Source organism: Vicugna pacos, chromosome 19, assembly GCF_048564905.1.
Source record: "Vicugna pacos chromosome 19, VicPac4, whole genome shotgun sequence".
In the NCBI taxonomy this organism is placed as follows: Eukaryota; Metazoa; Chordata; class Mammalia; order Artiodactyla; family Camelidae; genus Vicugna; species Vicugna pacos.
In genome coordinates this window covers 37,607,368-37,634,145 of record NC_133005.1, presented here as the reverse complement: position 1 = coordinate 37,634,145, position 26,778 = coordinate 37,607,368, and the positions used below count along the sequence as shown (strand labels likewise).

Sequence of the window (26,778 nt, the reverse complement as noted above, 5' to 3'; positions counted from 1 at the left end):
TCTCTCTCATTCACTCTGCTCCAACCCTACCTGGCTCCTGTTGGCTCTTCCAACTCAGGATGATCTTTCCAGCCTCAGGGCCTTTGCACTGGCCATTCCCACTGCCTGGAATGTTCTTTCCCCAGCTCCCCTTTCAGCCCTCTCACCTTAAATGGCCCCTTACTGGAGGTCTTCTCTGGCCACCACCCCAGCCATTACTCCTTTTCACAGAATCACGTTTTCTGGCTGTGTATCTGATTACACGTCATCTCTCTTCTCCACTAGAACGTGAGTTTGTTTGGACAGGACCAGAGCCTGTCTTGTTCACAGCTGTGTTCCAGGCCCCATCACCTGCCTGTTCCTAATGCCCATCAGCTATTTCCTGAATGAATCAGTTGTGTTACTCTGCCATGGCCTCAGTGACTTCCCTGTTGCATGTTGTCTCAGGTTCTAGCTCTAACAGCGTAGATGCAAGCAGACTGGAAACGTGAGCCTTTGTGCTGGGTTAGGGTTACCAGGCCTCCAGACAGGCGCAGATGTTTCTCTACAGAAGAAATGGGCCCATGAGGATAAAACATAGAGTGGCTGCTGATTAATTAAATGGTCCTAAGAGATTTTCTATAAAGCTGTTTCCATTAAATGCTCCAAAGAACTTTTTACGTCGCTCTTTGGAAGACGGAGCAAAAATAAAGGCCAACTTCTGGAGGGAGGAATGCTGCCTGCCTTCCTTTTCACTGAAAACAATGAAGAGAAGTGTGACAGTGTGAAAGAGACTAGGGCACCATCCGTTAAGCAGCCTATTATTAGCAGGCTAATAATGTCAGATTTGTGATCTTAGCCCAATAGATTAATTTTTCAAGGTGGTCAAATTCAACAGACATTTCTTTCTTTTTTTCTCTTTTTCTTTGGATTTCAGGTGCACATAACTGGATTAATTACAATCATCGGTTTGTGATATAGTCTTATTATTGGTGGTGCATGATCTGCTTTATTTATTTAGTGAGTTATTTTAAATAATGCACTATTAGCCACAAACACACCACTGAACAAAAGCTAGGACTTTGATAATACTGTGGGTCTGACCGCATTATTCTCCCTTCCCCTCTCTCCTCCCAGCCAAGGTCATTATATCCTGAGTGCTGTGTTCAACTTTCCTTTTTATATCATCTTATTACATGTGGGAGCTTCTAATACGGAAACTGCAAAATTGCCTTGGACCTGGAAAAGTGTTAAGTGCTGAAGCCATTATCCCTGTATATTTGGCTTTCAGAAATTCAACCAAGGAAAGCCAAGTTCACATGAAATGCTTGTTTTCAAATCAGGAAACTCAAGTGTGAAATTGTACCACAAACATGTACACAGAGAATCTTACATGAAACAGTCTATGCAACCCATGCATTGAGAATAAGGAATGTGTGTCAGAAATATCTGTGCTTAGCTAATGGTCTAGGTGTCAAGTGCCCTGACTCCAACCATCTACTCTGAAAAATAGACCAAAGTCTGCACTGAACTGAGTCTGACCCCATCAGGATCCAAGCTTCATAGTGGCAATTCACTGCACTCACAATGTCCCACCACGGCTCCAAGTTTCTGATGATGACCAAGACACGTAAAATACTTGGGAACAGCTGAAAAATTCATCTAGTCTGCAATAGAATCTTTTCTAAAATGCTCTACAGGGACCAGAGAGCCTGATCTCATTAGTGACAGAAGGATTCCACTTTGAGAACAAGTCTCCCTGCCAACTAAGTTATTTCAGGGAAATCTATTGTTGGTGACAAAAAAAAAACCAAACAAACATATAAGAGGAACCTATGGACAAGAGATAGTTACCTTTATCTCAGTTGTTGACGAATTAAATGAAATAATGTAGGTGAGCAAGGGCTCTGTAAATTACATGAAAGAAGTTGAGATAGGAACACCTAGTAGGCAAACCCTATATCCTAATTATCTTGTATCCATAGAAGTTGGCCAGTGTCTGAAACACAGTAGGCATTCAATAAATGTCTGCAGAGTGAATTAATTCAAAACTCTTTTGCCATCCTGGAAGCACGAGCAAGGCCACCAGATGTGCAGGCAACGGAGGAGGAGGAAGAGATGGACCCCCTGGACTCGGCCTCGAGGGTCTTCTGCAGCTGCATCCTGAGCATGGTGGATGCAGACGATGTCAACACCATCATCCTGGCCCAGAAGAGCATGCTGGACCGCTTTGAGAAGACCAATGAGATACTGCTGAACTTCAACAACCTGTTGAGTGCCCGCCTGCAGCAGATGAGTGAGCGCTTCCTGCACCACACGAGGACCCTGGTGGAGATGAAACGGGACCTGAAGAGCATCTTCCACAGGATCAGGACACTGAAAGGGAAGCTGGCCAGGCAGCACCTGGAGGCCTTCAGCCACATCCCAGAAGCGTCCCTCCTGGAGGATGAGGATGAAGACCCCATCCCACTTAGCACCACAACAACAATTACCACCTCGGAACAGAGCACAGGCTCGTGCGACACCAGCCCCAACACTGTCTCACCCTCCCTCAGCCCCGGCTTCGAGGACCTGTTCCATATCTGGTCCAGCTCCCCTGCCATCAATGTCTGCAGCCATACAGATGACGAGGAGACGCCGGGTGAGTAGCCCTGCTCCCAGGAGCTTGGTGGGGTCTCAGGGCAGCAGCAGCACCACTCCCCAGATGTCTGAGGTGGCAGCAGGTAACTCTGCCTTGAGACAGTCAGCTTTGCCACCCCGTTTTGTCATTTGGAGCTCCCTGGGGAACAAGGCTCCCTTGCTGGGGTATGGAATTCCTGGGATCTAGCATTCCCATTGTAAGAACATCTCTCCTCGACCCCTCTGCCAAGTCAGGGAGTCCAGCCCAGCTGGAGTCACTGGGTTGGGCACAAGGGAGCTTTTCCAGAGCCAGGCCTGAGGTCTGCTCTGAACAACACTTAAAGGTTCCCAGAGACCGGAGCCAGTTGCCCCCTGCCCCAACACCCTGGCCAGGACTTCTTCAAGGTGGACAAGCGTTGTCCTGTCTGAGTTCACCCCAGTCCACCGCTCTACCCACTAATTCTGGTCTCCTTGCCCCTTCCTGCAGTGAAAGTATGAAATACTTTCCCCAGTCTCAAGGTTTCTCAGATAGTCGTAGAAGGCTCAAGACAGCTTAGCCAGCCACTCAGCCCTGAGCCTGAGGTAAGGCCCACGTTTCTCTGACCAGAGGTGTGTACCCTGAGGGCCCAGCAGGCCTCTCCTGGGGCCTTCGTGGAGCAAGCCGAGCCACCTTGGAAAACAGAGTTCAGTGCAATATTTTTGTGCCTGATGTTTACAGATGCTGTTGGGAAGTTATCAATAAAAAGACTCTGTTACTAAAAAATAAACAAACAAACAAAAAAACAAACTCTTTTGCTAAAGAATACAGATTTTTTTCCCCTAAGTGGTTCTTTTTTTTTTTTTTAATTGAAGTACCATCAATTACTATGTGTCAATTTCTGGGGTACAGCATGGTGTCCCAGTCATGCATATACATACATGTGTTCATTTTCATATTTTTTCATTAAAGATTATCACAAGATATTGAACATAGTTCCCTGTGCTATACAACAGAAACTTTTTAAAATCTATTTTATATATAGTGGTTAACATTTATAAATCTCAAATTCCCAAATTTATCCCTTCCCGCCCCCTTTCCCAGGTAACCATCAGATTGTTTACTATGTCTGTGAGTCTGTTTCTGTTTTATAGATGACTTCATGATGTCCTTTTTTTTTTTTTAGATTCCACATATGAGTGATATCACGTGGTATTTTTCTTTCTCTTACTGGCTTACCCTAAGTGGTCTTTCTTAATCATACATATCAATAAGAGTACACAGCTCAGTAGAAAAAGTAAGCAAAGAATAAACAGAATTTTTTATTTGAAAAGACCTTTAAACATGAAAAATGGCTCAAACTTGTACTAAAAAATGTAAAATAACGCAGAGTCTAAAACCCATCAGATTGGCAAAGATCTAAAAGTTTGAAAAGACAGCGCTGGCAAGGGTGGTGGGAAGCGGCCTTTCCCAGGCATGTTAGTATACATGAACACAGCCCCTCAGAAAGGGGATTTGGCACTGCTTACTCAAAATTAGAGCAGATACAGTCTTTGACACAATTCCATTTTCAGGAATTCATCCTATAGGTACACTCTGACAGGTGGCTCTAGAACTATGTTGGGGACATAGTAAGCACTTTATCATTACTGTTGAATGTATTTGTATGAAGATATAAATATCAAAACATTCTTTGAAGCACTATTACTAACAGCAAAAGACTGTAAAAATCCTAAACGTCCTTCAGTGGGGGAACTGGTTAAAGAAAACTTAGAGCGTGTGTATGGCATTCTAAATGTTGATTTAAAAGATCGAGGCTGAGCTATGTGAACTGAGAGCAACTGAAACAGCAATATAGACTACTTAAAAAAATACAGGTATGTGTCTTCAAAAGGTGTAAGTATCAAAATGCATGTGTAAGGCTGGTTACAAGAGATTACCTGTAGGGAGGGAAATGAAGGGATGAGAGTTAGTAATGGAAAGGAAGAATTGCATTTTCATTTTTAAATTTTTTTTTGGTTTTTTTGGGGGGGTGGTAATTAGGTTTATTTATTTATTTATTCTTGGAGGAGGTACTGGGGATTGAACCCAGGACCTCCTGCATGCTAAGCATGTGCTCTACCACTGAGCTCTACCCTCCCGCCTGCACTTTCTTTATACACTATTTTTTTTTTGCTTTGTTTTCAAACTTTTTATTTTTATGTAATTTTGAAGTGCAAAGATAATAACTCAAACCACGTGTTTTGGGTTCTTTTGTTTGGTTTTTCCTGTTTAAGCCTAAAGACTTTATCCAGCCTCCTGTGGGTTTATTTCAACTGGTAAACAGTTTCAGAATTAAAAAATTTTTTTTGACATTGAAAATTAGGAGATTTCAGAGAAAACTTCAAATGTTCCTATTTTCTTAAAACACTGATAGGTCTGTCAACACTGTACCCACATTCCTGCCTGACAAAGCGAGCCAGCTGTGCAGTAGATTTCAGTGAGCCAGGTACTCCCACTTCATCACAATTCTAGCGAGCACCTTTACTCATTTCTCATTTGCTTAGCCCCTGGAGTTTTTGAGTCTGCAAATCCCTTTCCGCTCTGGGCAAAATAGATAACTATTGTTCACTACATCAGTAAGAGAAACGTGATCTAAAAGTCCTATTTTCCTTCACAGATTTCAAGACTACCAAAAGGACATCTATACTTAACAAAAATATCACGAGGCTGGTAGTCCGGTCCCTGCTGTACACAGGTACCTCTTCTATCTCAAGACTTAAGAGCAGTCGTACTTTTGGTACTCAGTGGTGTGATTGACGGTGTGTGTGTGTTCCTTAAAAGCCATACCTCTGATGGAGAGATGGCTTGATTAGGGGAGCAGCAGTGGAGATAGTGAGAAGGAGATGGATTTGAACTGTATTTGATGGAAGAAATTGTTTAGAAGCACAGGTTCCTCAAAAACTGTAGGGGAGGCTAGGAAAGGACTCTGCCACGTTCAGCCCTACCAGCAGGGAGGAAGGTGGGAGTGGGGAGCTTTCGGGTAAACAACCTCAAGTTTACCCAGGGTGACTAAATCAAGATTGTAAGAGCACTGCTTCTCTTGGCTCTTACACATAGCAGGCTTGCCTGGGGGTTTTCTCGTACTTGAGAGTCAACTGCTTCAACCCACCTGAACTTTGGTCTGCTAAATTCCAATTCGTTTCAGTACTCCCTCATCTGGAAGCACTGGGTAAGGAAAATACTAATTAAAAATGCTCAGGGAGGTTATAGCTCAGTGGTAGAGTAGATTTCTTGCATGTACAGGGTCCTGGGTTCAATCCCCAGTACTGCCATTAAAGTAAATAAACCTAATTATCTCCCCCTATCAAAAAATAAAACAAGAGAACAAAAAACAAAATTATGCCCAAAACATCTTCCATCAATGTCACCCTACTCTGGCACCTTTTTAACCAAGGTGCCACCAAGAAGGGAAATTCTAAGATATAAGCCTTTTTCTTTATCTTCAGCAACCTGTCCAACAAATGGCATTAAAAGTCAGGAACGAAACAGCTGGATAAATCACAATTTGTTGTCTTTTAAATTCTGAATAATTGGACTAAAGATTAGAAGCCAGAATCAGTGTCAATATGTAGGATCTCATAGTAAATTACAGTAAACTGTATGTATCTTATTTATCACCCAAATTCTGGGCTGGTTTAATTAGCTTTTCTCTCACATCTTGAGTGCTTCAGAAATCAAAGGCATGAATTAACCCCTTTTACCATTTTATTTCCAAAAACCCTTCCCACTCCTGCACTATGCTAGTTTTCCTAATATTCCCAACCGACTCCAGAATTATCCTGAATCTTAAGGCAGATGCATGATTTCAAGTGATGAGATTTTACTTTTACCTGGATAGGGCTACCTCATGTTACCTATGGAACCCTGAGAAAATAAAACCTATGAAAGTAATCTTCTCCTGGGTAGAGCAAACTGGGCCATGTACCTGACCTCAGGCTCTGAGGGGGGACCCTCTGCTGCTGTGCGAGGGAACAGCTAATTAAAAATAAACAAGCTTGAAAAAAAAAGCCCTCCTCTCCCATGGGAACACTCTCAGGAGACTCACTGCCCTTGTTTAGCCCCCCTCCCCTTGGCACCATTTCATTTACGAGCTGTGGCCCCTGACATTGAGACTTTCTCACTTTCCCTAATCAAAGTGACTCTGGGTTAACTGGACATTGCCCACATGACACACTGGTGTCAGAGGGCTCCCAAGGATTTCGGTCTAGGGTTCCTTCCCTAGAGAGAGATCTGTAAACCAAATGCATCAGTTCGTTCCTATTGCTTCTGAAATACAAGCTTTTCCATTCCATGGTTATCAGGGCAGAGACTGCTTTTCAAAAATGAAAACATACACAGTCACAAAGCTCTCACTGAGAACACAGCATAGCGTACTGCTTAGGGCAGTATGGGTCTTCAGCCAAACCACCTGGGTTTGAATCGCAAATCACCAGGACTGCTCAATTGTTAGTTGTTATTTTACTTAGAATAAAAAACTCCTATTACATTCTACACCCTACATGGTATGTTCCCTGTCTCCCTAAACTTCACCTTGTTCTACTGCCCCCAGTGGTTCACAACCCAACCTGCCTCTTCAGTTTCCTGAGCATGACAAGTTTGTCTTAGGGTCTTCCCACTGTTTTTCTTCCAGTATCAGATGTTCTTCCAGATCTGATTGGCTTCTTTTCCCCATTCAGGTTTGGGGTTTAATGTCAACTTTGCTCCGTAGGTTTCTCCTAATTAATCTACCCAAAATGGCTCCTCCTTCCCCACCCCATTACATCAGTTTCGTTTCTTTTGTGGCATTTATCACTAATTTACTTGTTGACTTGTCTACTCCTATTTAGGTGTAAATTCCATAGCTGTAGGATATCTCTTATTCATCTTTATCCCAGAGCTGAGAATGGTAACTAGTATACTTGATGTTTGTTAAATGAAAAGGAAAAAAGTGATCAAGTTCAAATCCCATCTGACTGTAAAAACCTAGCCATAGAAAACAAAATTTCAAAGAATAAAAATCTTCCACTAAGTGGAGAAAAATCCCAGATTATGAGTTCTGGCTCCCTCTTGTAGACATCATAACTCAAATTCCCAGCTACTCTTGTAGCTAGGATGAAGGCACGCGATGGTCTACCTACTAGACACACCCTCGTAAGACTGACTCAGAAAAGACCAATGTAAAGCAACTCTGCTCTCTGCCCCGAGCTGTGGCTGAACTGCTGGGCTTTCTGGAGAGAAGTGGGGTGGGGAGGCTATGGGGGAGGCTATGCTGGCAGCTTCCTCTAGTACTCGATGGGGCAGCAGAGCATAGACAGCGTTCTCACGTCAGTTCCGTACATGGTCTGGGGCATCGTTCCTTGGAAGGATAGCTTTTGAGTTTGTCCCCCAAATTCTCAAAAGCACCTCATATCACCTTAATAAGCCCTTTTCCCACTTAACCAGTCACGGTCAGCTTCTGTTGCCTGTCCCAGTGACAACCAGGTTTGTAGGAATACAAAAACCGCCTAACTTCAGGACATCAGCCTTTACAGTATGAAATAGTTCCTATGTCCGTTGGTATGTGTGAGAATCAGCTTTTGTCCCAGGAATAAAAAGTGAGGCGGAGGCCTGCCATGTTTGTTCTCCTCCCCAGGTCTGTCACTTACTTCCAACTCTCCTTGGGAGAAACCGTCATAAGGGACCTGTTCCACCTTTATAACAGAGAAAGGCCTATGACACAATAAGCACGGTTATTCAGAAATGAGCTACAATGTTGTCAAAAGGCGATGACTACCCTAATTCCCAGTTTGACTGTACTATCCTTTTCTAATAAAACGAGAGTATCAGACTGCAAACTAATGACAGATTCTGACCTGCAAAGGGTTTTGTCTGGCTCACAATGCTTTTAAACTTTAAAAAAAATCTGTAGTCAGACATACAAAGATTCCACATTTACATCTGTGGTTTCTGACGATTATGGGGCTGCATACAACACTCAGCTGGACAATAGAGGCCCCCTTTTGACATGGCATGGATTGTCAATTTGCCACTAACATATAGTCATATACCAAAATGTTGCTTTTAATTTTGTTGTATATGTTGGAAGTAGGGCAGTATAACTACCATTTCATGAAAGTGCTGTTTAATAAGAAAATAAACATTTAAAAATCTACATTTTATACTATTATAAAATGCTGGAAGAGATTAAATCCAAATAACAAAAGCAACTTAAAGGGGAGAGTTGGGAGCTGTTTGGTGGGTGTAAAGTCTCAGTCATGCAGGATGGGGTGTTCTGGAATTTGTTGCCCAGCACGTGCATGTAGCTGACAGTATTATATACATGGAGACTACTGGGAAGGTGAATTTTATGTCATGTGTTTTTTTGCCACAGTAAAAAAAAAAAAAAAAACAATGTATTCACAACATTAACAGGAGATAAGAGTATATAAAAGTGCAGAAAAAGCATTTGATGAATTCAATGAAAACTCTTATCAAACTATAAACAGAAACTTATTGAGTCTGATACAGGATATTTATCTACAGTAAAGCAGTAACAAGTAATATTGGTCAAATATTCAAAGTTTTTCACCTGAAATCATGAAGGAGAGAAGAATGTTCACTATTGCACTTCAATTCAATATTGCATTTGGCATCCTGGCCAAATGTAGGCTTTACTGTAGTAAAGCCAAAAAAAAAAACAAAAAAACAAAAAACAAAAACAAACTGGATAGGGAAAAAAGGACAGGGGAGGGCAGAAAGTTGGGACTTGGACTTGAAGATTCCAACACAAGCCAAACCACAGTGTACAGTTTAGAAATTTTTATGTGTGTATAATGTAAGGTGGACTCTGAAGCTAATAAGAAAAAAACCCAGCAATTTATAAAAGAAACTGACAGGCTACAAAGGTGATTTCTATCTTGGTAGACTGCAAATACCTCACTTGGATATTAATTCAAAATGTTTAATAGAATGACCACTTCCCAGATAATTTTAATGTTTTAACAACATACATTTTAAACACTGATTTCTCTAGGACATAAGTCTATCATCTGAAGAATATCCAAAGAATGTCTTAGTAAACAATAAACTGATCTTAAGTATAACCACCTATGATCAATTCGGTGTACCAGAGAAGAGCAAATCTGACTCCACATTAGATACTTTAACCTTTGGATTCTATTGCTTTTGCTACCAGTTAAGAATGTTGCCAGTAGCCTGAAATATACATGACAACCCATTCTCAAGGCTCTGACCTATAAAGGTGTAACATTTTCCCATTCCTATAGAGAGAAGAAGTCTCAGAACAGAGAATAAGGTTTGTCTTGTTGAAGGTTTACAGGAACATCCTGACCTGACCTACAGGACAGCTGAAAGAACAAAGGATTCCTGACACCAAGAACTTTGCAACAACCAATCATATCCCCTCCCCTTTTAATACAGAAGCCTGAATTCTAACACAAGTAAGACAGTTCTTTGGGAAACTTTTCAGTCTGCTGGCTTTCCAAATTGTCATTATTCCTTGCCCCAACAACTCATCTCTAGACTTACTGGCTTGTCCTGCAGCGAGCAGTATGAGCTTGGATTCTGTAACATCAGTAAGTTTACTACACCTTTCCAAGAATTAAATGGACAATTTAAAGAGCCCTTTACATGGGAGAGGTCAGAAAAAAAACACATTACAGCAGGAGAGGCAAATGATCTGCAGTTCAAAACACAAAGTCCTGTGACATTATTTCTCACCTCTTCAGGACACCATCCAAGTGCTGAAAACACAGGACAGTTCTCAGGAACAGTATTATAACTCATTAATAACTACACCATTCAAGAAATTACAACTTAAAAGCCCGTTATAGAAATAAGTTCACGTATTCACAGATACTGCAGAATCCCAGGCTCTCCCATACATTACTGAAGAAAATGCAAAACAAACAAAAAAGCCATGGCAATCTTTCACTGACTCTGTCCCATGTCTAACTCTACCAGCCACCTCAGTACTGTGGAAATGTTCCATCGATTTTGGCAGCCCAGGCCATGAGGCCCCCCACAACATCCTGAACTGTTACAGAGTTTAAGTCTGTTAAGGACTGCAGGATCTTCACGGCTTTCTGCGAGTCATTGCCCAGTTTGCAAATCACATAAATGGGAAGAGAGGCCCCTTCCTGGGTGCCCTGCTTCCCTACCTGGATTGCTTCTCCTAAGAGTTTCAGGCTCTCCACATCCCTCCGTTCCAAATATTTCAAAGGGATGTGCAGGGCGTGAGGCAAACGACAGATGTCCACTTCCACTTGAGGCCTGACATCCAGCAACAGATGGGGTGACCCAGAATCCAGAAGTCGCTTATAGTCGATGACAGAAACTCGCTCCTCTGGGGTCAGCAATTGCAGGGAGCGGCACTTATCTGTGGCTGAGGAGCCACAGAAGTCTTCATAGTCCTGCAGATCAGTCACAGTGGGCCGCTCCCCGCAAGCTGCACAGTCCGGCCTGCGTCTCCGGAGCTGAATACAGCGGAAATGTCCTCTGAGGGCATCGAAGAGTAGCAGGCTGCCACTGTACGAGGGGCCCAGACCTGCAGCGATCTTCAACACTTCCAACGCCTGCAGGCAGCCCAGGACCCCAGTCACCACACCAAGCACCCCGCCATCCGCGCAGTTGGTGACCGTCTCCGCTGGAGGCGGTTGGGGGAATATGCAGCGATAGCAAGGCCCACCACCATAATGGTAGACTGTGATTTGGCCCTCGAAGCGCAGAGCGCTGGCCGACACCAGAGGCCGGCCGGCTAGCACACATGCATCGTTAACCAGGTACCGAGTAGGCACGTTGTCGGAGCAGTCAGCCACCACGTCATAGCGGCGGACGAGATCTAGCGCCGTGGCTGGCGTAAGCGCCTGGGCGTAGGGCACGCACTCCACTGCCGAATTGAGACGGCGCAGTGAGGCGGCGGCCGAAAAGACCTTGGCCTGGCCAGCCAGTGCCTCGCCATGAAGCACTTGGCGGGCCAGGTTGCTCACTTCTACTACGTCATAGTCCACGAGGCCCAGGCGGCCGATGCCGGCTGCCGCCAGGTACTGTGCTAGTGGACAGCCGAGCCCCCCGCAGCCCACGACCAGCACGGACGCGGTCGCCAGGCGCAGCTGTCCCTGCACACCTAGCTCAGGCAGTACGAGCTGCCGGCTATAGCGCAGAATCTCATCGCGGGACAGGGCAGCCTTCGGCGGCAGGGGTGACACCGGAATCAATCGCTCTGACTCCTGCTCCGCCACAAGAGCCGCCGCCAGCCTCTGCTTCAGGGAACTCAGCTCCTCCTCCCGCTGCGCAACTTCTGCCTGCAAGGAAAGCACCTCCTCCCTGACAGCCATGGCACCCTCTTCCGGACGTTGTCATGAAAGGCACTTCCGCTTCCGGCTTTTCCTCTTCTAGAGACTGGGATAAACTAAAACACTTTATGGAGCTTGGGAAAAGGTGATTGATAGATATGTATTTCCGAAGCAACCCTCCGATTCACCTTGAATGATACACAACTCCTAACTATTCCCAATGGCACCATGCGGAGGGCCTTAGGAGGACTAGAACTCAAACAGACAGACCATCCCGCTCCTCCCGGATTTGGTACAGTCCGCCCCGTCCCCTTCCCGCGCCGCACTGACGTCATTCCGGTTCCGGCGTCTCGCGCAGTTCCGCCATGGCCTCCAAGGAAGCAAGTCGTACTTCTCCTAGGTCTCGGCGGGAGCCGGAGGGGCGTACCGCGAGACAGGACAAGTATTCGGTGCTTTTGCCCACCTACAACGAGCGCGAGAACCTACCGCTCATCGTGTGGCTGCTGGTGAAGAGCTTCTCCGAGAGGTAGCGCGCCTGGCCGCCCTCCCCGAGGAATGAGATGAGCTGGCTTCCCCGGCCTGGGTGTCGGCAGTTGGTTGCGCGAGTTGGCCGTGCCTGGCCTCTCTTTTCGCCTCCGGCCGGAATCCTTGGGGAGGAAGCCATCCTGCGAAGAAAGCAGAGGCGGATACTTATGGGGTTCTCGGGTCTTATTCCTTCCCTTGGGCTTTGTGACACAGTCCTTTATCTTTGCTATGCAGTCCCCGATACTCCTCCCCCCGCCTTTTTCTTAGAAGGGTTGGACGCCCTTTTACTTCGGGCGAGGCTGACAGCCTGACCTCATTCCTCCCTCTAGGTGGTCAGGATCTGCGGCAGGAGCCGGAGCTCTACGCGAACAGGCTTACTCCCGCCCCCATGTCGAGGGCTTATGTAAGCATGAGGTTTGGATTCTGTTGATTAGGGAGCTACTGTTGGACTGGACAACCTTTCCGGACAGGGCAGAGGGTAGATTTGCTGTTGGATGTTTGATGTGATTGTTAGAAACTGGGAGGTTTTGGAGTTTGAATTTGGAAGTGTTACCCACTTTAAAAAAAACTTCAGAAAATCTTGGCATGAGTACGATGTAACTTGTTTTACAGTTACACCAATGGGATCATGTGTAAATCTTTGAAGATCTTTCCATATCAGCACATACAAGCTTCGCAAATTATTTTGAAAATTAGTAATATCATATGGCTGTGTTATAATTTATCCAACCGGGTCATATCAGTGAACACAGATTATTTCCAGTTTTTAAAATTTTTATTTTTTGACTTTTCAAATGAGAACGGGGACTTTGTTCAAACACAGCGTATTTTCCAGCATTTAGAAAAGTGTGTGACACATAGTAAGTAGTCCTTCGTTAGATAACTGTTGTAACAAACACAGTGATAGTTTTACTAGGATAGAGTCTTTGTGGTGGAATTGCTGAGTCGACAGAGATGTGCTTAAAATTTATAGTTATTGCCAAATTGCTATCAAAAGATTATACCGGCTTAGGACTCTCCAGCATTCATCAGATAGTGCCTGTTTCTCCACGAACCAGCCAGTCTGAGTTTTATTAAACTTACATCGTTGGAAATGCTAATTGGTGGGAAACATTGCTGTTTTAATTATAATACTTTGAATGAAATAATTATCTTCACTACATGGTTCCTCGAAGTTTTTTAATGCATCTTTTTTCCCTCTTTTTTTAAGTTATATTTTGACTTCTATGGGCTTTTCCCAAATTAGAGAAATTATCGTGTAGCTGATTTTGCTTGAGTTTGTCTTCTGATTATACAGTGTTTTTTGCTCTATTCAATTTTTTTTAATGTAGTGCAGTTTATCTTTCAGTGGTTTCTAGGTGAATATTTTTTAATCAAAATGAAGTATAATGAAGGAAACCACTATTTTATTTTCGGATGCACTCCAATTGTCTAAAGTCAGGTCAGCTTGATTCCTTTAAGCTACCTCACCCTCAGGTGGTGTGGGTGCTTTGAAGTAGGAGAGGGGGGTAATTTTACTTATCAGTGACTCTTTGTTTATGAAGTATGTCTCAGCACATCACCTGGAATCAACATCTTAACTTGTTTTGGCTTGTAAAAACATGCCCAAATTTACGGCACTCTGGGAAGCTGAAGTCTTTGTTTCTACTGTGTGTGTGTGTGTGTGTGTGTGTGTGTGTGTGTGTGTGTCTGTCTGTCTGTCTGTCTGTCTGTCTACTCTTAGAGAATAGATAGGCTAGGTTTTGCTTTCAGGTTTGCTGGAGCTGACTTTTTTAAGCCTTTAGTACTGGAATGCGTTTCCTGGTGGATTTCCTTTCAAATGTTACTTAAAGCTGGACCAAGAGGAAACAGAATGTTGTGTTATGGGGATTCGGCTGTACCTCCTTTTCTCTTCCCTTAAGTTTCCCAATAAAGTTAACTGAAAGATTGTCCTCTTTAAGAGGATGTGGGGGGAGAAATAGTGGTGTAAAAGATTGTCACCATTCTAAAATGGGTTTTTTAAGGGTGAGATTAAATCAGATTGATTCTAATTATATTATTTAAATCTATTTGGATTAAATTAGAAAGAATAATCACCCAGAGCTACTTAGTTGACTTGATGTCTTTTAAATATACTTTTGAAATAATTTTTTGTAACTAAGATTTGATATTAAGGTTGCACAATTCCATTTCCCAAGTGGGTAAATAACGTTTCATATGATATCCTATCATAGAATCATAGACTTTTTTTTAAACTAAAGAGTGTGTTTTCTGTGTGAGAACTTTTTTTAACATCTCACCTAATCCTAGCAACATGCTGAGTTTAGAGGTGGCATACTAAATATCTGACATTTATTTCATTTGGTAATTGAAGTTTTCCTTGGTGATTAATATGACAATACATTTCCACTTATGTTGGGGAACGGATAGTGATTTTAAAATTATTTTCTAATTTGAGAATACTGTCTCCAAGCAATACAGATTTAATTTTTTTTTATTTTAGTGGCATCAACTATGAAATTATAATCATAGATGATGGAAGTCCAGATGGAACAAGGGATGTTGCTGAACAACTGGAGAAGATCTATGGGTCAGACAAAATTGTAAGTCATTTTTCTCCATCGTATCAGTTCTGTTTATATAGGGGAGAGATGATGAATAAACAATGCGCAAATTCTTCTTTGTCTAGAAACTGGAAGGATAAAGAGGAATGTACAGGTTGGGATTTAGATGCATTTTCATAGTGCTTGAGGTTTTACATATCTTTAATATGATGTGTCAATGGTAAGTTTACAGCAAAATAGCCTTTGGATGAACTTTATGTCTGACTCTGCACATCAGTTTTCTTGAAGGGCAAAATTAAAGCGTGATGGTCCTATAATATTCCTTGTCAATTCACTAGGTTGCAATTAGTGTGTCTTGATCTTTCTTGCCCCCTTTCTCTAGGCATTTTCCTACTTTTAGTAGTGAATACGACCTGCAGCTAACAGCTTGTAGCTGGAAAAGGTGACTGAGAGCACTTGGCATTTTTACTTTTCTGTACAACAGTCTTGTGGAAATAGATCGACCTTCTGAGCCTTAAACTTTAGATTTTCCCACTGTACCTTAAAGCCTGTTGTTCTTCTACAGGAGTAACTTAGGCAGATGTGGAGTTCATTTTATAATGGCTTCATAATTTTTATTTTTGATCACTGGTTTGGCTTTATAAATAATTTGAGCATACTTGTGAGCTCAACTTTAGTTAATTCTTGTGTCAAAAACATACAATTAAGTCCAAATTTAAGTAGAAAACATATTCCAGACATTTGGTATTTTGTAATTTGTATAGACCAGAATTTCTCAATCTTAGCATTACTGACATTGGGACCTGATAAGTCCTTGCTGTGGGGGACTGTCGTGTATGTTACAGGATATTTTGCAACATCCCTTGACTCTACCAGTGAGATGCAGTAGCAACCCCCTTCCCCAGTGTGGCAACCAGAAAAATCTCTGGATATCATCAAATATCCCTTTGTGGGCAAAATTATCCTCTCCTCCCAATGGAGAGCCATCTGTTACTGGTATAAAGAAGTCTCTTGGAGAACCTTTATTGATATTTGCATTTCAAGGAACGGCAGTTAAGCATCGTAAAATATAGTCTCTGGGTCTTGATTAATCCCAATAATGAAATAATTTTCTATGCAGTTGGAGGAGATCTTAGTTGGTGGGAAGTGTTTAAAGGAAATGTGTTACTCTTATATACACAGTAAATCTATTCTGTACTAGAGGTTCTTTCTGTCTGTCTCATAACTATCACACCTCCAATCCAGGTGTACAAGAGGTGGTAAAAACTTAGATTTTTATCCTTCTAGCAGTGGCTTCCAATAATGCTAGGTTTTGGCTAACACTCAGTTTTTCTCAGTTTTTCCTCAGTTTTTCTTTTAGAAGTTCTGGGCCAATGCCACTGATTCACATTTATTATGTATAGAATACTCTCATTATGCACTTTCATTTAATCTGGGAATATCAACCTGACAATATTTTGAAGACTTTTGTCATAGAACCTCAGCCTTAAGGTGTGACTGATTGATTGATCTTTAGAAATACCTACTGAATTGACCTTGTCAAATTATAAAACAACCTCAACTGAGAGTTCCATTTTTCCCATCAATCCAATAAAATTTAAAATAATGAGGGGAAAAAAATAGCATTCACTGTCATGATTTCTGTGTAGTACCGGGGAATTTCCCTATTCATTATTGTATCGCTTTTAGATCATTTAAACTAGAAAATTACTTTTTTTCCCTTAGTAACAAGCTATGCCAGAGATGGCACTTACTTGCATTTTAGTTGACAAACGTATGTTTAGTTGGGGAAAAGGTTGAAGAAAATTTAGGAATCATCTTATAATACCTCAGATAAAATATTCAGCACAGATGCATTGTTAGCTAGCCTTTCAAACTGGCTGAAAGGAATATTTCAGAAAAAAGCTAAGGAAGATAACTTGCCACCAAATAACCTTATTCTTTTAACGGCCCCATAGTTATCTGTGTAACGTGGTTTATGTTTTGAATATTCTGAAAATTATAAATAACAAAATTGTCTTGTTTGGAAAAAATTTTTGTCTGAAAGTAGGGTTATAGAAAATCTAAGATGAATTTTAAAGGATTTGCTTTTGGGGGGCAGATACCAGATGAGGTCAGTATTTTGTCAGTAACTGTCAAGCCCAAAATTGAATAAAACCTGACATATCTTGTTTGATTTTGTTCAGTGAATTGTAATTATTATAGATGATTGATTGTCTAGTTCTCTATATAAGAGCTCATTGAGTAGGAATGTATTTTACCATCTTGGTCTTCCCCTAGATCTACAGCAGCTTGCATGTAGTTAAAAAAAAATCTGTCCTGCTTAAATTAAACTGAAAATGCTTTGTATAGAGATTTGCAGTCTGAAGTAACCTGCTTACATGCTGGCAAGTGCAGAAGGGGGTCAAGAAATGCTTGGTAATGAGTCTGCCTGAGCCCTGTACCTCAGAAACTTAAGAGTCAAAACCTTGGCATTCTTCTTTTCCAAAAATGTACAGGAAAAAGGAAAAAACTAAACTAAATGAGGGTTTATATATGAAGCAAAAAGTGTAGAAAGACTAATCGACAAACTGTAAGGAAAGATAATTTAATCATACTAGGAATATAACCCTGAAGTCATATCATTGGGCCAGTAGAGAGTAGGATGAGGTCATCCAAACATAAAGTCAAGATAAGTGGATGGAATGATACCAACATTTAAAGTCACAGAGGGACTTGAGAAAACAAGCATGGCTATCAAATATTCCAAAAGGTATAGAGTAAGTGAGTTAAATCCTCAGTTTTCCTAGGAAGGAATCAATAGATACTGCTTAAAATGATAAATCAAGTAAATAAACATAAAAACATCCTATTTTCTGGTGGGTAGCACCAGGAAACAAAAGTTTTTTGGGGTTTGAGTGAAAGAGTATCAATTTTCCTTAAAAGCTATTAAATTATTTGATTTGTTACTGAACTTTTTTTACTTTGGCAAAAAATATTAAATGTACTCTGCTTTAAGTTCTAATAAATACAACTGTATTTATGTTAAAATAAGTGGGCACTTATTAGAAAAGAGTTTTTATTAGTCAGATTTTTGATTATTTGTGTTAAAATGCCATTTCTTATTCTTATAGCTTCTAAGACCACGGGAGAAAAAGTTGGGACTAGGTAAGTAGAACTTCTCAACCCTCATACCTGCTCCTTGCCTGGATAAGATTATCCAGTGTATATTTTCCCAGTTTGGGACAGGCCCAGAATACGGTGACCTCTTGTGATGGTTTTTAATGATCTTAATAACATTCAAATGGTTTAACTTGAGTTGCCTGTATCAGTCAAGGCCCACTTTGGAAAACAGAAACCACTGTAAGTCTTTCAGTATAGGGAATTTAATACAGAGAATCTGGTTACATAGGTGAAGGAGTTGCTGAGAAGCCAAATGAAACAGTGAGGCTACTCAGAGATTAGTAGAAGCTAGAGGTCACTACTACTCATGGGCTAGAGCAACAAAGCATATGGTGTTTTTTTGAGCCGGGAACCTGGACTGCCCAGAAGAGCTAGGATGATGAAGTCAGGGATACCTGTCAGAAGCGGGAGCCATGGAGGAAATCCAGTCAATGCTGGGAGGCAGAGTGAGAAAGGGAGGACACTTAAACTTTTCCCCTTCTCTCTGCTCGAAATCTTCCTTCCCCTTGTGCCCCCCAAAGCTGTTTGGAAACCAGTTGACAAGAGAACCTGGGAAATATAGTACCCTTGGTATAGAGCAGAGAAGGGATCTAAGGGCAAACGTCTTGGACCAGCACACTGCCTCAGCATAAGCTTTTGAACATTTCTTTAAGTTGTAAGTTTTTAAAAGGTTTAAAAGGTTTAAAACTTTTTTAAAGAAGGAAGCTTCTTCAGCTTTTAAATGTAAAGAGCTATAGAAAATCACAGATAAGCTTAGTCATTCTGAGATGAAAATCTTGAATGCTTTTATTTTTATTGTTCACAGTTGCTTTATGTTGAAAAGTGGTATAATTTTACTGAAAAGTTAGGGGGCATGGAGGAAGCACAGTAGTTAAAAATTGATTACCTGCTGTCCTGAAGACCCTCAGTTTCATGGCATGATCAAATGTTCTGAATATCTGAATCCAGAATGTTCTTTGGGGTTGAAATAATCTTGAACTGCCATGAAAGCCACCAAGAATTACTGACCTGTCAGTGGAAATCTAAAAAGGTGAGGATGGTCACTTCTTAACAAAAGAAGTTAGAAGAGTTCAGCTTTGCTAATAAGATAGTGTAGTGGTTTGGGGCTAGAGAACACAGGGATCCCTGTATCCTGCTCCTGACCAGTGACCCTTAACTGCCAAGTCCCTGAGGAACTTTTAGTTACAAGGGTGGCTGAGTAATTGCTAGCTGCGCCTTTGGCCCCAGATACCAGAACAGGACTCTAGTGTACTAGACTTACAGTGTAGGAGATCCTCACTGGGTAGCTTTTGTGGACAAGAGTGATGGGAGGAGCAGAAGCAGGGAGACTGGTTAAGTAGGGATCCAAGTATCAGAAGATGGTGCCCGGGACTAAGGTGAAGTTGGAGACTGAATGAAAGAATGAAATTGAGAAATGTTTTTGATGGAGAATAAACAGCATTTAGTTAATAGTTCAGTATCAACTTTAGAGGACTAATGTATGCTTTTCAGAAATGCTTAGCCATTTCTTGCCCGTTCAGATGTATATCTAAGTATTTCTGGTAACTTTCTTTAATGGATATACATATTTTCATTTTTAGGAACTGCATATATTCATGGAATGAAACATGCCACAGGAAACTACATAATTATTATGGATGCTGATCTCTCACACCATGTAAGTGGTATATTTCTTTATTAGCTATTTATTATAGTCTTAGCCTGTTTTACTGACCTACTGTTTATTCTTTCTAAATTTCAGCCAAAATTTATTCCTGAATTCATTAGGTAGGTATTTCTAATATTTGAAAGAACTATGATTCAAATCTTTGTCTTATATCTTATATTGATTTTGGATTTATTTTCATTTTTTATTATTCCTTTAAAGTGCACATGGTATTTTAAGTTTCTTTCAAAAGTAAAACCAACATGGATTTGAGATTTGTGAATATTTGTAACTAAATGATGTCTTTTAGGAGCCCCGAGGGAACTAATCAGTGGATAATTCCTTTGTTATCTAAATTCTTCTAGACTACTGCAAAAGATGGAAGGCAACTTCCCTGTTAAATGGAATTAAGCGCTGCATCATAAGGGTAAAACACCATGAACAGAGGGGGTTTGTTCCAGGAATACCAGAATGATTTGTTAGGAATCCATCCAAAGAACTTACTTATCACATTAACAGAGAAAGTAGTGTGATTAAGTCTATAGATGCTAAAAGATACTTGATAAAATACACTAGCCATTTTTAATAAACATTTTAATGTAGAAATAGAAAGAAACCACTTAAACATAATAAAGACAATTCAGTCCTAACACAGAGATCTTATTAAATGATAAAATGTGGAATCATTTCCAATAAACTCATCAGTATAGGCATACTAGCTGTCATTAAACTTGGAGATTTTAAGTAATGTTGTAATACAAGAATTTGGTATAAATATTGGTAAAGGATTCAAAATTATATTTATTTGCAGGTGATGTAATTGTGTATTTAGAAAACCCAAGAGACCATGAGACTTCTCAGAGTAAGAATTTGGAAGCTGTTCTGAATGTACATAAAGCTAAATACACAGAGACAAAGTCAAATCATGTCACTCAATTATTCCTATTAACACATGGGGAAAAATCCATATTCCTTTCCAAACCATTCTGTGCAGTGACCCCTCCCATTCTGAGCTCATCTTGTGCCTCTCCCCTTTGTCTGAAGTGCTCTTTCACTGCTCCTTAATGGCCATTTCTCATCCTTTGATCTCTGCATAGTTACCTCAGGGATACCTTCTCTGTTTATATCTCCAGTACACAAAAGCCCCCTTGACCTGATAAAGCAGTGGAACCAGTTGAGTAGAAAATGGGTGAAAGATACAAACAGGCCATATGTACAAAAATCCAAATGGCTAATAAACCTAAGAGAAGATATTCACCCTGGGATATAATCAAGAAAATGAAATTAAAATGACCACATGTTACTATTTTACTATCCACTAGTTTTTCAAACTTAAAAATCTATTGAGCAATACATGTAGGTCCAATAAGGTGATAGGAAAAGGACACACTGAAATATTGCTGGAGGAAGTAGACGTTGTTACAGCCTATTTGGAAAGTAATTTCTGGTGATATCTATTAGAATTAAAAATACTCATAAGTTTTGTTTTGGCAATTCTGTTACGCTCCACTTGGGTAGTGTAAGCGCCAGAATACACATCTCTCAGAACGTTGTAGCACCATTCATTGTGGTTAGGTTGTTGAGAGTGGGGACGCTCACCATGGAAACAGCATTAGGATAGGTGGGTTCAATATTCTATGGAAAGTTTTTGCACCTATTAAGAAGAACGGGAAAATTCTCTGTTGACCTGTAGAGGTATCCATGATTCCATGATGGGTAGTGTTAACTGATAAAAATAAAGTTGCAAAGTATAGTTTTTTAAATTCCAGTTTTGTAAAAACAGTCAAAAACTCTGGAACGTATATGGCTTTGAGTTACCCTTTTAGTAAACACAGAGAAAGGTCTGGAGGGTACCAGGCTGTTTAGCATTGTTTACTCAGGGGGCCAAGAAAAGAGAGTCGAGGGGGGATTGGGAAAATTTATCATTTTATTACGTTTTAGGATGGTTTCACGTGATACGGTCAGCAGATGGTACTATTTTGTAGTTTTAAGAATGAAGGAAAAAAAGAATCAAATTTGAAAACCTTACACTTTGAAATATTTCTCAGCAGTATGGCTCATCTATTTTCTTGGCATTGTTTTTTCTGTGCAAGTCTTAAAAGTTCTGTTTTTGTAGCTCATGGGAATAACTATTAAAGCTCAGTAGTTTTCCTAATTGACAGCTAATTTTTTTCCATAGGAAGCAAAAGGAGGGTAATTTTGACATTGTCTCTGGAACTCGCTACAAAGGCAATGGAGGTGTATATGGCTGGGATTTGAAAAGAAAGATAATCAGGTATATATACGTGCTTATGATTTCTCTCTTTTTGACATAGCTACTAGAAGTATGTTTATAACAGGTATTTGGGGTAAATTACCATGCTGTCTTGCGATTTGTGGGATCAGATTGAAACTGCCAATGAATGTTCCCAGATGGCCTCTCACCTACAGTTTCCCTGTGATCAGAGTGCTTTACTTTGGGTATTTTTCACTTAGAAAGAATCTGCAGAAACCTTTGAGTCTTTGGTAGCAATGGTCTATTTCAGCAAAATTTATTCTACTGGACTTTCAACGTTGATTTAAGTGAACTATTCATCTATACTTTTGGACTAAATAAATAATTCTTTCCATATATACGTATACATTATTTTTTCCTTAATGGAGGCACTAGGAATCGTCCCCAGGACCTCATGCGTGCCGAGCACACTCTGCTGCTGAGCTGTACCCCTCACCCACCTTCCATATGTATTTTTAATAAGTAGGAATCTTCATGATTTCAGCTTTTACTGAGCAGTATAAGTAGTGGGGCTTTGGAGTCAGACCTGGATTAAAATCCTGACCATGTCATTTAATTACCTGTGTCACCTTGCATATTTCACCTTTTCTACGCTTTGTTTTCCTCATGAGAAAATGGGAATAAAACAGACTGTTTCAGGGAGTGGGGAGGATATAGCTCAAGCGCTGGAGCACATGCCTAGCATGCACAAGGTCCTGGGTTCAGTCCCCAGTATCTCCTCTAAAAATAAACAAACAAATCTAATTACCCCCAAAAAACAGAAACAAACTGTTTCAGTTTTCTATTGATGATATAATAGGCCATCCCAAAGCTGAGTGACTTAAAACAATTTATTATTTCTTACATTTCTTTTATTTGGCTAGTGGTTCCTCTGCTGATGTCCCCCAGACTCATTTATGCAGTGTTCTTCAGCTGGAGAGTCAGCTGTGTGGGGAGCTCCAAGATGGCCTCAATTATACATTCAGCACTTGGTGCTGGTTGTTGGCTGGGCCATCTCAGTTCTCCTGCGTGTAGCTGCTCACCTGGGAAGCTAGATCAGCTTCCTTACATAGCCTCTTATGAGGGCAGCACCCAGCAGTGCCAAGGCTACAGGGGCAAGGCCTCTTGAGCTCTAGGCTCTGGGGCTAACCCAGCACTAGCTTTCGGTCAAAGCAAGCCCGTCGTTGAGGAGCGGGGAAATAGAAACCTGTGATGGGAAGACCTGCAGAGCTTTTGACCATTAATCTGTGCCATCTTTTCAAGGTTTAGGAAGATATGTTTTCATCACTAAAGGGTCTATATAGCTTGCTGCTTTTTGTGTAACAACATCACTTTATACAAACGTTTACTAGTAGTATTTTTATCACCCACTTCATTCCTGTTGAAGGTTTTGTTAATATCAGTTTTTGCCTCTTAACTGTGAAACCTTGGGCAAGTCATTTAAAACCTGTAAGAGCCTCAGTCTTCAGTGAAATGAAGGTTAAAACAGTAGTTTTCAGTCCTGCTAAACATTGGAGTCATGTAGGCAGAAAATTATCCACAACTTCTCCCTATTTGCCCTTCCTTTCTTGTGCAGTTTACAACTTTTAGTTGGATCATTTAGGTATATTGAATTGTTTGTGTCATAGACCCCAATTTAAAAATGCATTACCTTGAATAGATGTACACACACACACACACATATACACACACACATATATACATATACATATATATATACACACACACACACACACATTCAGCATTCCTTTGATTGAACCCATTTTGGGGGTAAAGTATATTGTGGAATTTTTTGTAGCTATTAGAAACAAATTGAATTGTTTTTGTTAGCCATTAATCCCAGCTGTTATCTCTCACCAGGTTATTTGTATAAAAATAATCTCTTCTAGGGATGGTCATCCTGACTTTGGAAAGAATCTGTTCTCTCCAGGCTGCTCCCACCCACCCCCCAAAAAACTATTTTTTTTTTCCTGAATCCGAGCACACTAAAACAGCTGCAGTGTCAAAGTCTCTTTTTCCAAGTGTATTTCACATCTTTTTGAAATGTAGTAATACCTATTAGTCAGTAATAGTCTGTAATTGATTGATACTTCCTTGTGTTTGAAGCACAAACCCTAAAGTCATTGTTATGGACTGAATATTTCTGCTAATGTGTTAAAGTACCCTACCCCCAGAGTGTTGGTATTTGGAAGTGGGGTCTTTGGGAGGTAATTAGGTTTAGAGGGGTTCCTTAATGTGGGGGACTCATGGTGGAATTAGTGCCCTTTCAAAAAGAAACCCCAGCTTGGCCTTTCTCTTCCTACCCCCATCCTCTCCACCCCTCCTTGTGAGCACACAGCCAAGAATAGGGTCCTCACAAGGAACCAAGGCTGCAGCACCTTGATGATGGACTTTTCAGCCTCTAGAATTGTGGGAATTAAGTATCTGTTGGTTAAGCCATACAGTTTATGGTTATTTTGTTATAGCAGCCCAAACCAACTAAGACGGACTTGGAATGGAAACTTTGATCAATTTCCAGAGATTGCCAAAAACCAAAACCCTCTCCCACTTGCACTCCTTAAAAAAAAAAAAAGCTGCCATTTTTATGCAAATTGACCTGTTGGAGACTGCCATCCCTTGTTGATTAGAATCTGAAAAGAAAACTCCATATCCCTGATAGACCGCTTTTGCTGTCTGACAGATGTCTGTGATTCTAAATCTTGACTTAGCAAATATGCAAGTTAAACATCTATTATCATTTTAACCTGAAGTCTGGATGAATGATTGCTTTATAGGTCACCTCTAAATGTCACATTCAAAGAGTAAAAATCTTTATTTTCTGAAAAATGAATACTATCAGATCTCCTTTCACTGACTAAAAAATCTTTGTTGCACAGAATTAACATTTCTGTGAAATGGTGTTGCATTTATAAAATTAATGTAGCATTTTTAGCACTCTGCTCTTAGATGTATTTCTCTTGTTTATAAATCATATTTTATAGAGAAAATCTGTTTTATTTGACAGCCGTGGGGCCAATTTTATAACTCAGGTTTTGCTGAGACCAGGAGCATCTGATTTAACAGGAAGTTTCAGGTACAATGAAAACTTGTAATTTTATATTTTGTATACTTAACAACTTCTTGCCTAAATTTTTTGCTGTTTATACTGTCTTATCTTAAAGAAGTACTTTTCATTTCTACCGTTTTTGTTCTGGAACACTAAAAGGCAGACTGAAGTTCCTTAGCTATTAATGATGCTTAAGCATCTTCTTAAGGAAAAATAGTGTACTTTTTTAAAGAGCCTTGAAGACAGGTTAGTGTGCTTGTCAACATTGGTATTAATGTTAGTATTACTGCCCAGCCCCTGGGGCGCCCGGGCCCAGGGTGACCCCTAACTGCTCATTCAGAACATTGCTGTCACTGGTAACGTGCTCCCAAAACAGCACCTCTTTCAGTAATTGTGGTTTATATGAATATTTATAATAGCATTGTCCACAGAAAAGCTTAAAATCTTTAATATTTATGTACAGCTTTTTCAGTTACCTTATTCTCCATATTTTTTAACATTTTTTATTGATTTATAATCATTTTACAATGTTGTGTCAAATTCCAGTGTTCAGCACAATTTTTCAGTCATTCATGGACATATACACACTCATTGTCACATTTTTTTCTCTGTGATTTATCATAACATTTTGTGTATATTTCCCTATGCTATACAGTGTAATCTTGTTTATCTATTCTACACTTTTGAAATCCCAGTCTATCCCTTCCCACCCTCTACCCCCCTGGTAATCCATATTTTTTTAATATAAAGAATATCTTGTTTAATTGGAGCGAAGCCTCCTGCTTGGTCCCGGGGGTTTTTTTGCTTCCAGGTGTATATATGTGTATAATTTTAGACTTGCTATAGTAGATGAACTGTTGTTTGGCCATGCCAAGTGACTGCCAGATTTTTTATCTCTGAAATTGTAAAATGTCTGTTCATTTACTTTAAGGCCCAGACCCCATGTATTAGTTAGTACTTTATATTACTTGATATTTGCTTCTATCCATTAAATAATGTTGACTCTTCATCCTTCACTAGAACACACTAACATACAAATTAGGAGCTGGCTGTTGAACTAACCTAGTACCTTTAGTGCAGCTGCTAAAAAGCAGTTCAGAGACAGTCGAAAGTGAAGAGAGGAGCCATCACAAATTAGAGGTCAGATAATGAAAATGAAGCCTCTCTAGAATTAAAATGTAAATTGTTTCAAAACTAGAATTTAATATACAAAAGATCCAGAAATACATCCCTTCAGTTCCACACTTGAAGGCGAACGAATCGTGTTGTCTGATAAAGATCTCTGACTTCCATGACGCAACAATATGAAGAATAGTGGCCCTCACAGAGTATCTGTGCAGAGAGAGAGGCCACTGTGGACATCACAGGCCATAGGTGTGATGATTCTGAGTGAAAATCCCGGGTAGCTCCGTGGGCTGTGGGGACAGGGGCTTTGCTTTGGGCCTGGTTCCCCTAGTTACTTCGCAACAGGGCCCCTTCACCTTTTGGAAGCTGCATCCTATCCACATCTGTGAGGGCAAGGTTTGAGCATCTGTGGTAAGTGAGCAAGGTGGTTGGTCTTACATTCATCCAGTATTTATTGAGTGCCTACTGTGTGCCAAGCATTGAACAAGAGTCAGAGTCTCTGTCCTCATGGATTTACACATCTAATGACATGAGACAACTACATAAAATATATGCAGCATCACGTAGGGATTGTGCTGTGGGAAAGAACACGTAGGGACTGTGATGGGGT

The 26,778-nt window shown here is 40.6% G+C and overlaps 2 protein-coding genes and 1 pseudogene across 6 annotated transcripts in view; 2 read left to right on the top strand and 1 right to left on the bottom strand.

The window, feature by feature from the left end:
• Positions 1-2,016: 2,016 nt before the first annotated feature.
• LOC140687314 (kxDL motif-containing protein 1 pseudogene) lies at positions 2,017-2,902 on the top strand (annotated as a pseudogene). The gene has a single exon (XR_012061516.1). The product of XR_012061516.1 is annotated as a kxDL motif-containing protein 1 pseudogene (transcript).
• Positions 2,903-9,501: 6,599 nt separating this feature from the next.
• On the bottom strand, positions 9,502-11,972 carry MOCS3 (molybdenum cofactor synthesis 3). Its single transcript, XM_072944399.1, has one exon. The coding sequence runs from the start codon at positions 11,908-11,910 to the stop codon at positions 10,543-10,545; it is 1,368 nt and encodes a 455-aa protein (XP_072800500.1). The 5' UTR covers positions 11,911-11,972; the 3' UTR covers positions 9,502-10,542.
• A 47-nt stretch (positions 11,973-12,019) lies between these two features.
• Positions 12,020-26,778, top strand: part of ADNP (activity dependent neuroprotector homeobox) — a 51,351-nt gene continuing 36,592 nt past the window's right edge. For 2 of the 4 annotated variants that reach the window (XM_072944397.1, XM_072944398.1), the window contains exons 1-7: positions 12,023-12,394; positions 14,876-14,975; positions 18,050-18,083; positions 19,679-19,755; positions 19,840-19,865; positions 21,923-22,018; positions 25,002-25,070. In XM_072944397.1, coding sequence (XP_072800498.1) covers positions 12,234-12,394; positions 14,876-14,975; positions 18,050-18,083; positions 19,679-19,755; positions 19,840-19,865; positions 21,923-22,018; positions 25,002-25,070 — 563 coding nt within the window. In that variant the 5' untranslated portion in view covers positions 12,023-12,233. Of the gene's footprint in view, positions 12,395-14,875; positions 14,976-18,049; positions 18,084-19,678; positions 19,756-19,839; positions 19,866-21,922; positions 22,019-25,001; positions 25,071-26,778 lie in introns of all 4 variants that reach the window. The other 2 variants (XM_072944389.1, XM_006206653.4) reach the window with 2 other exon arrangements.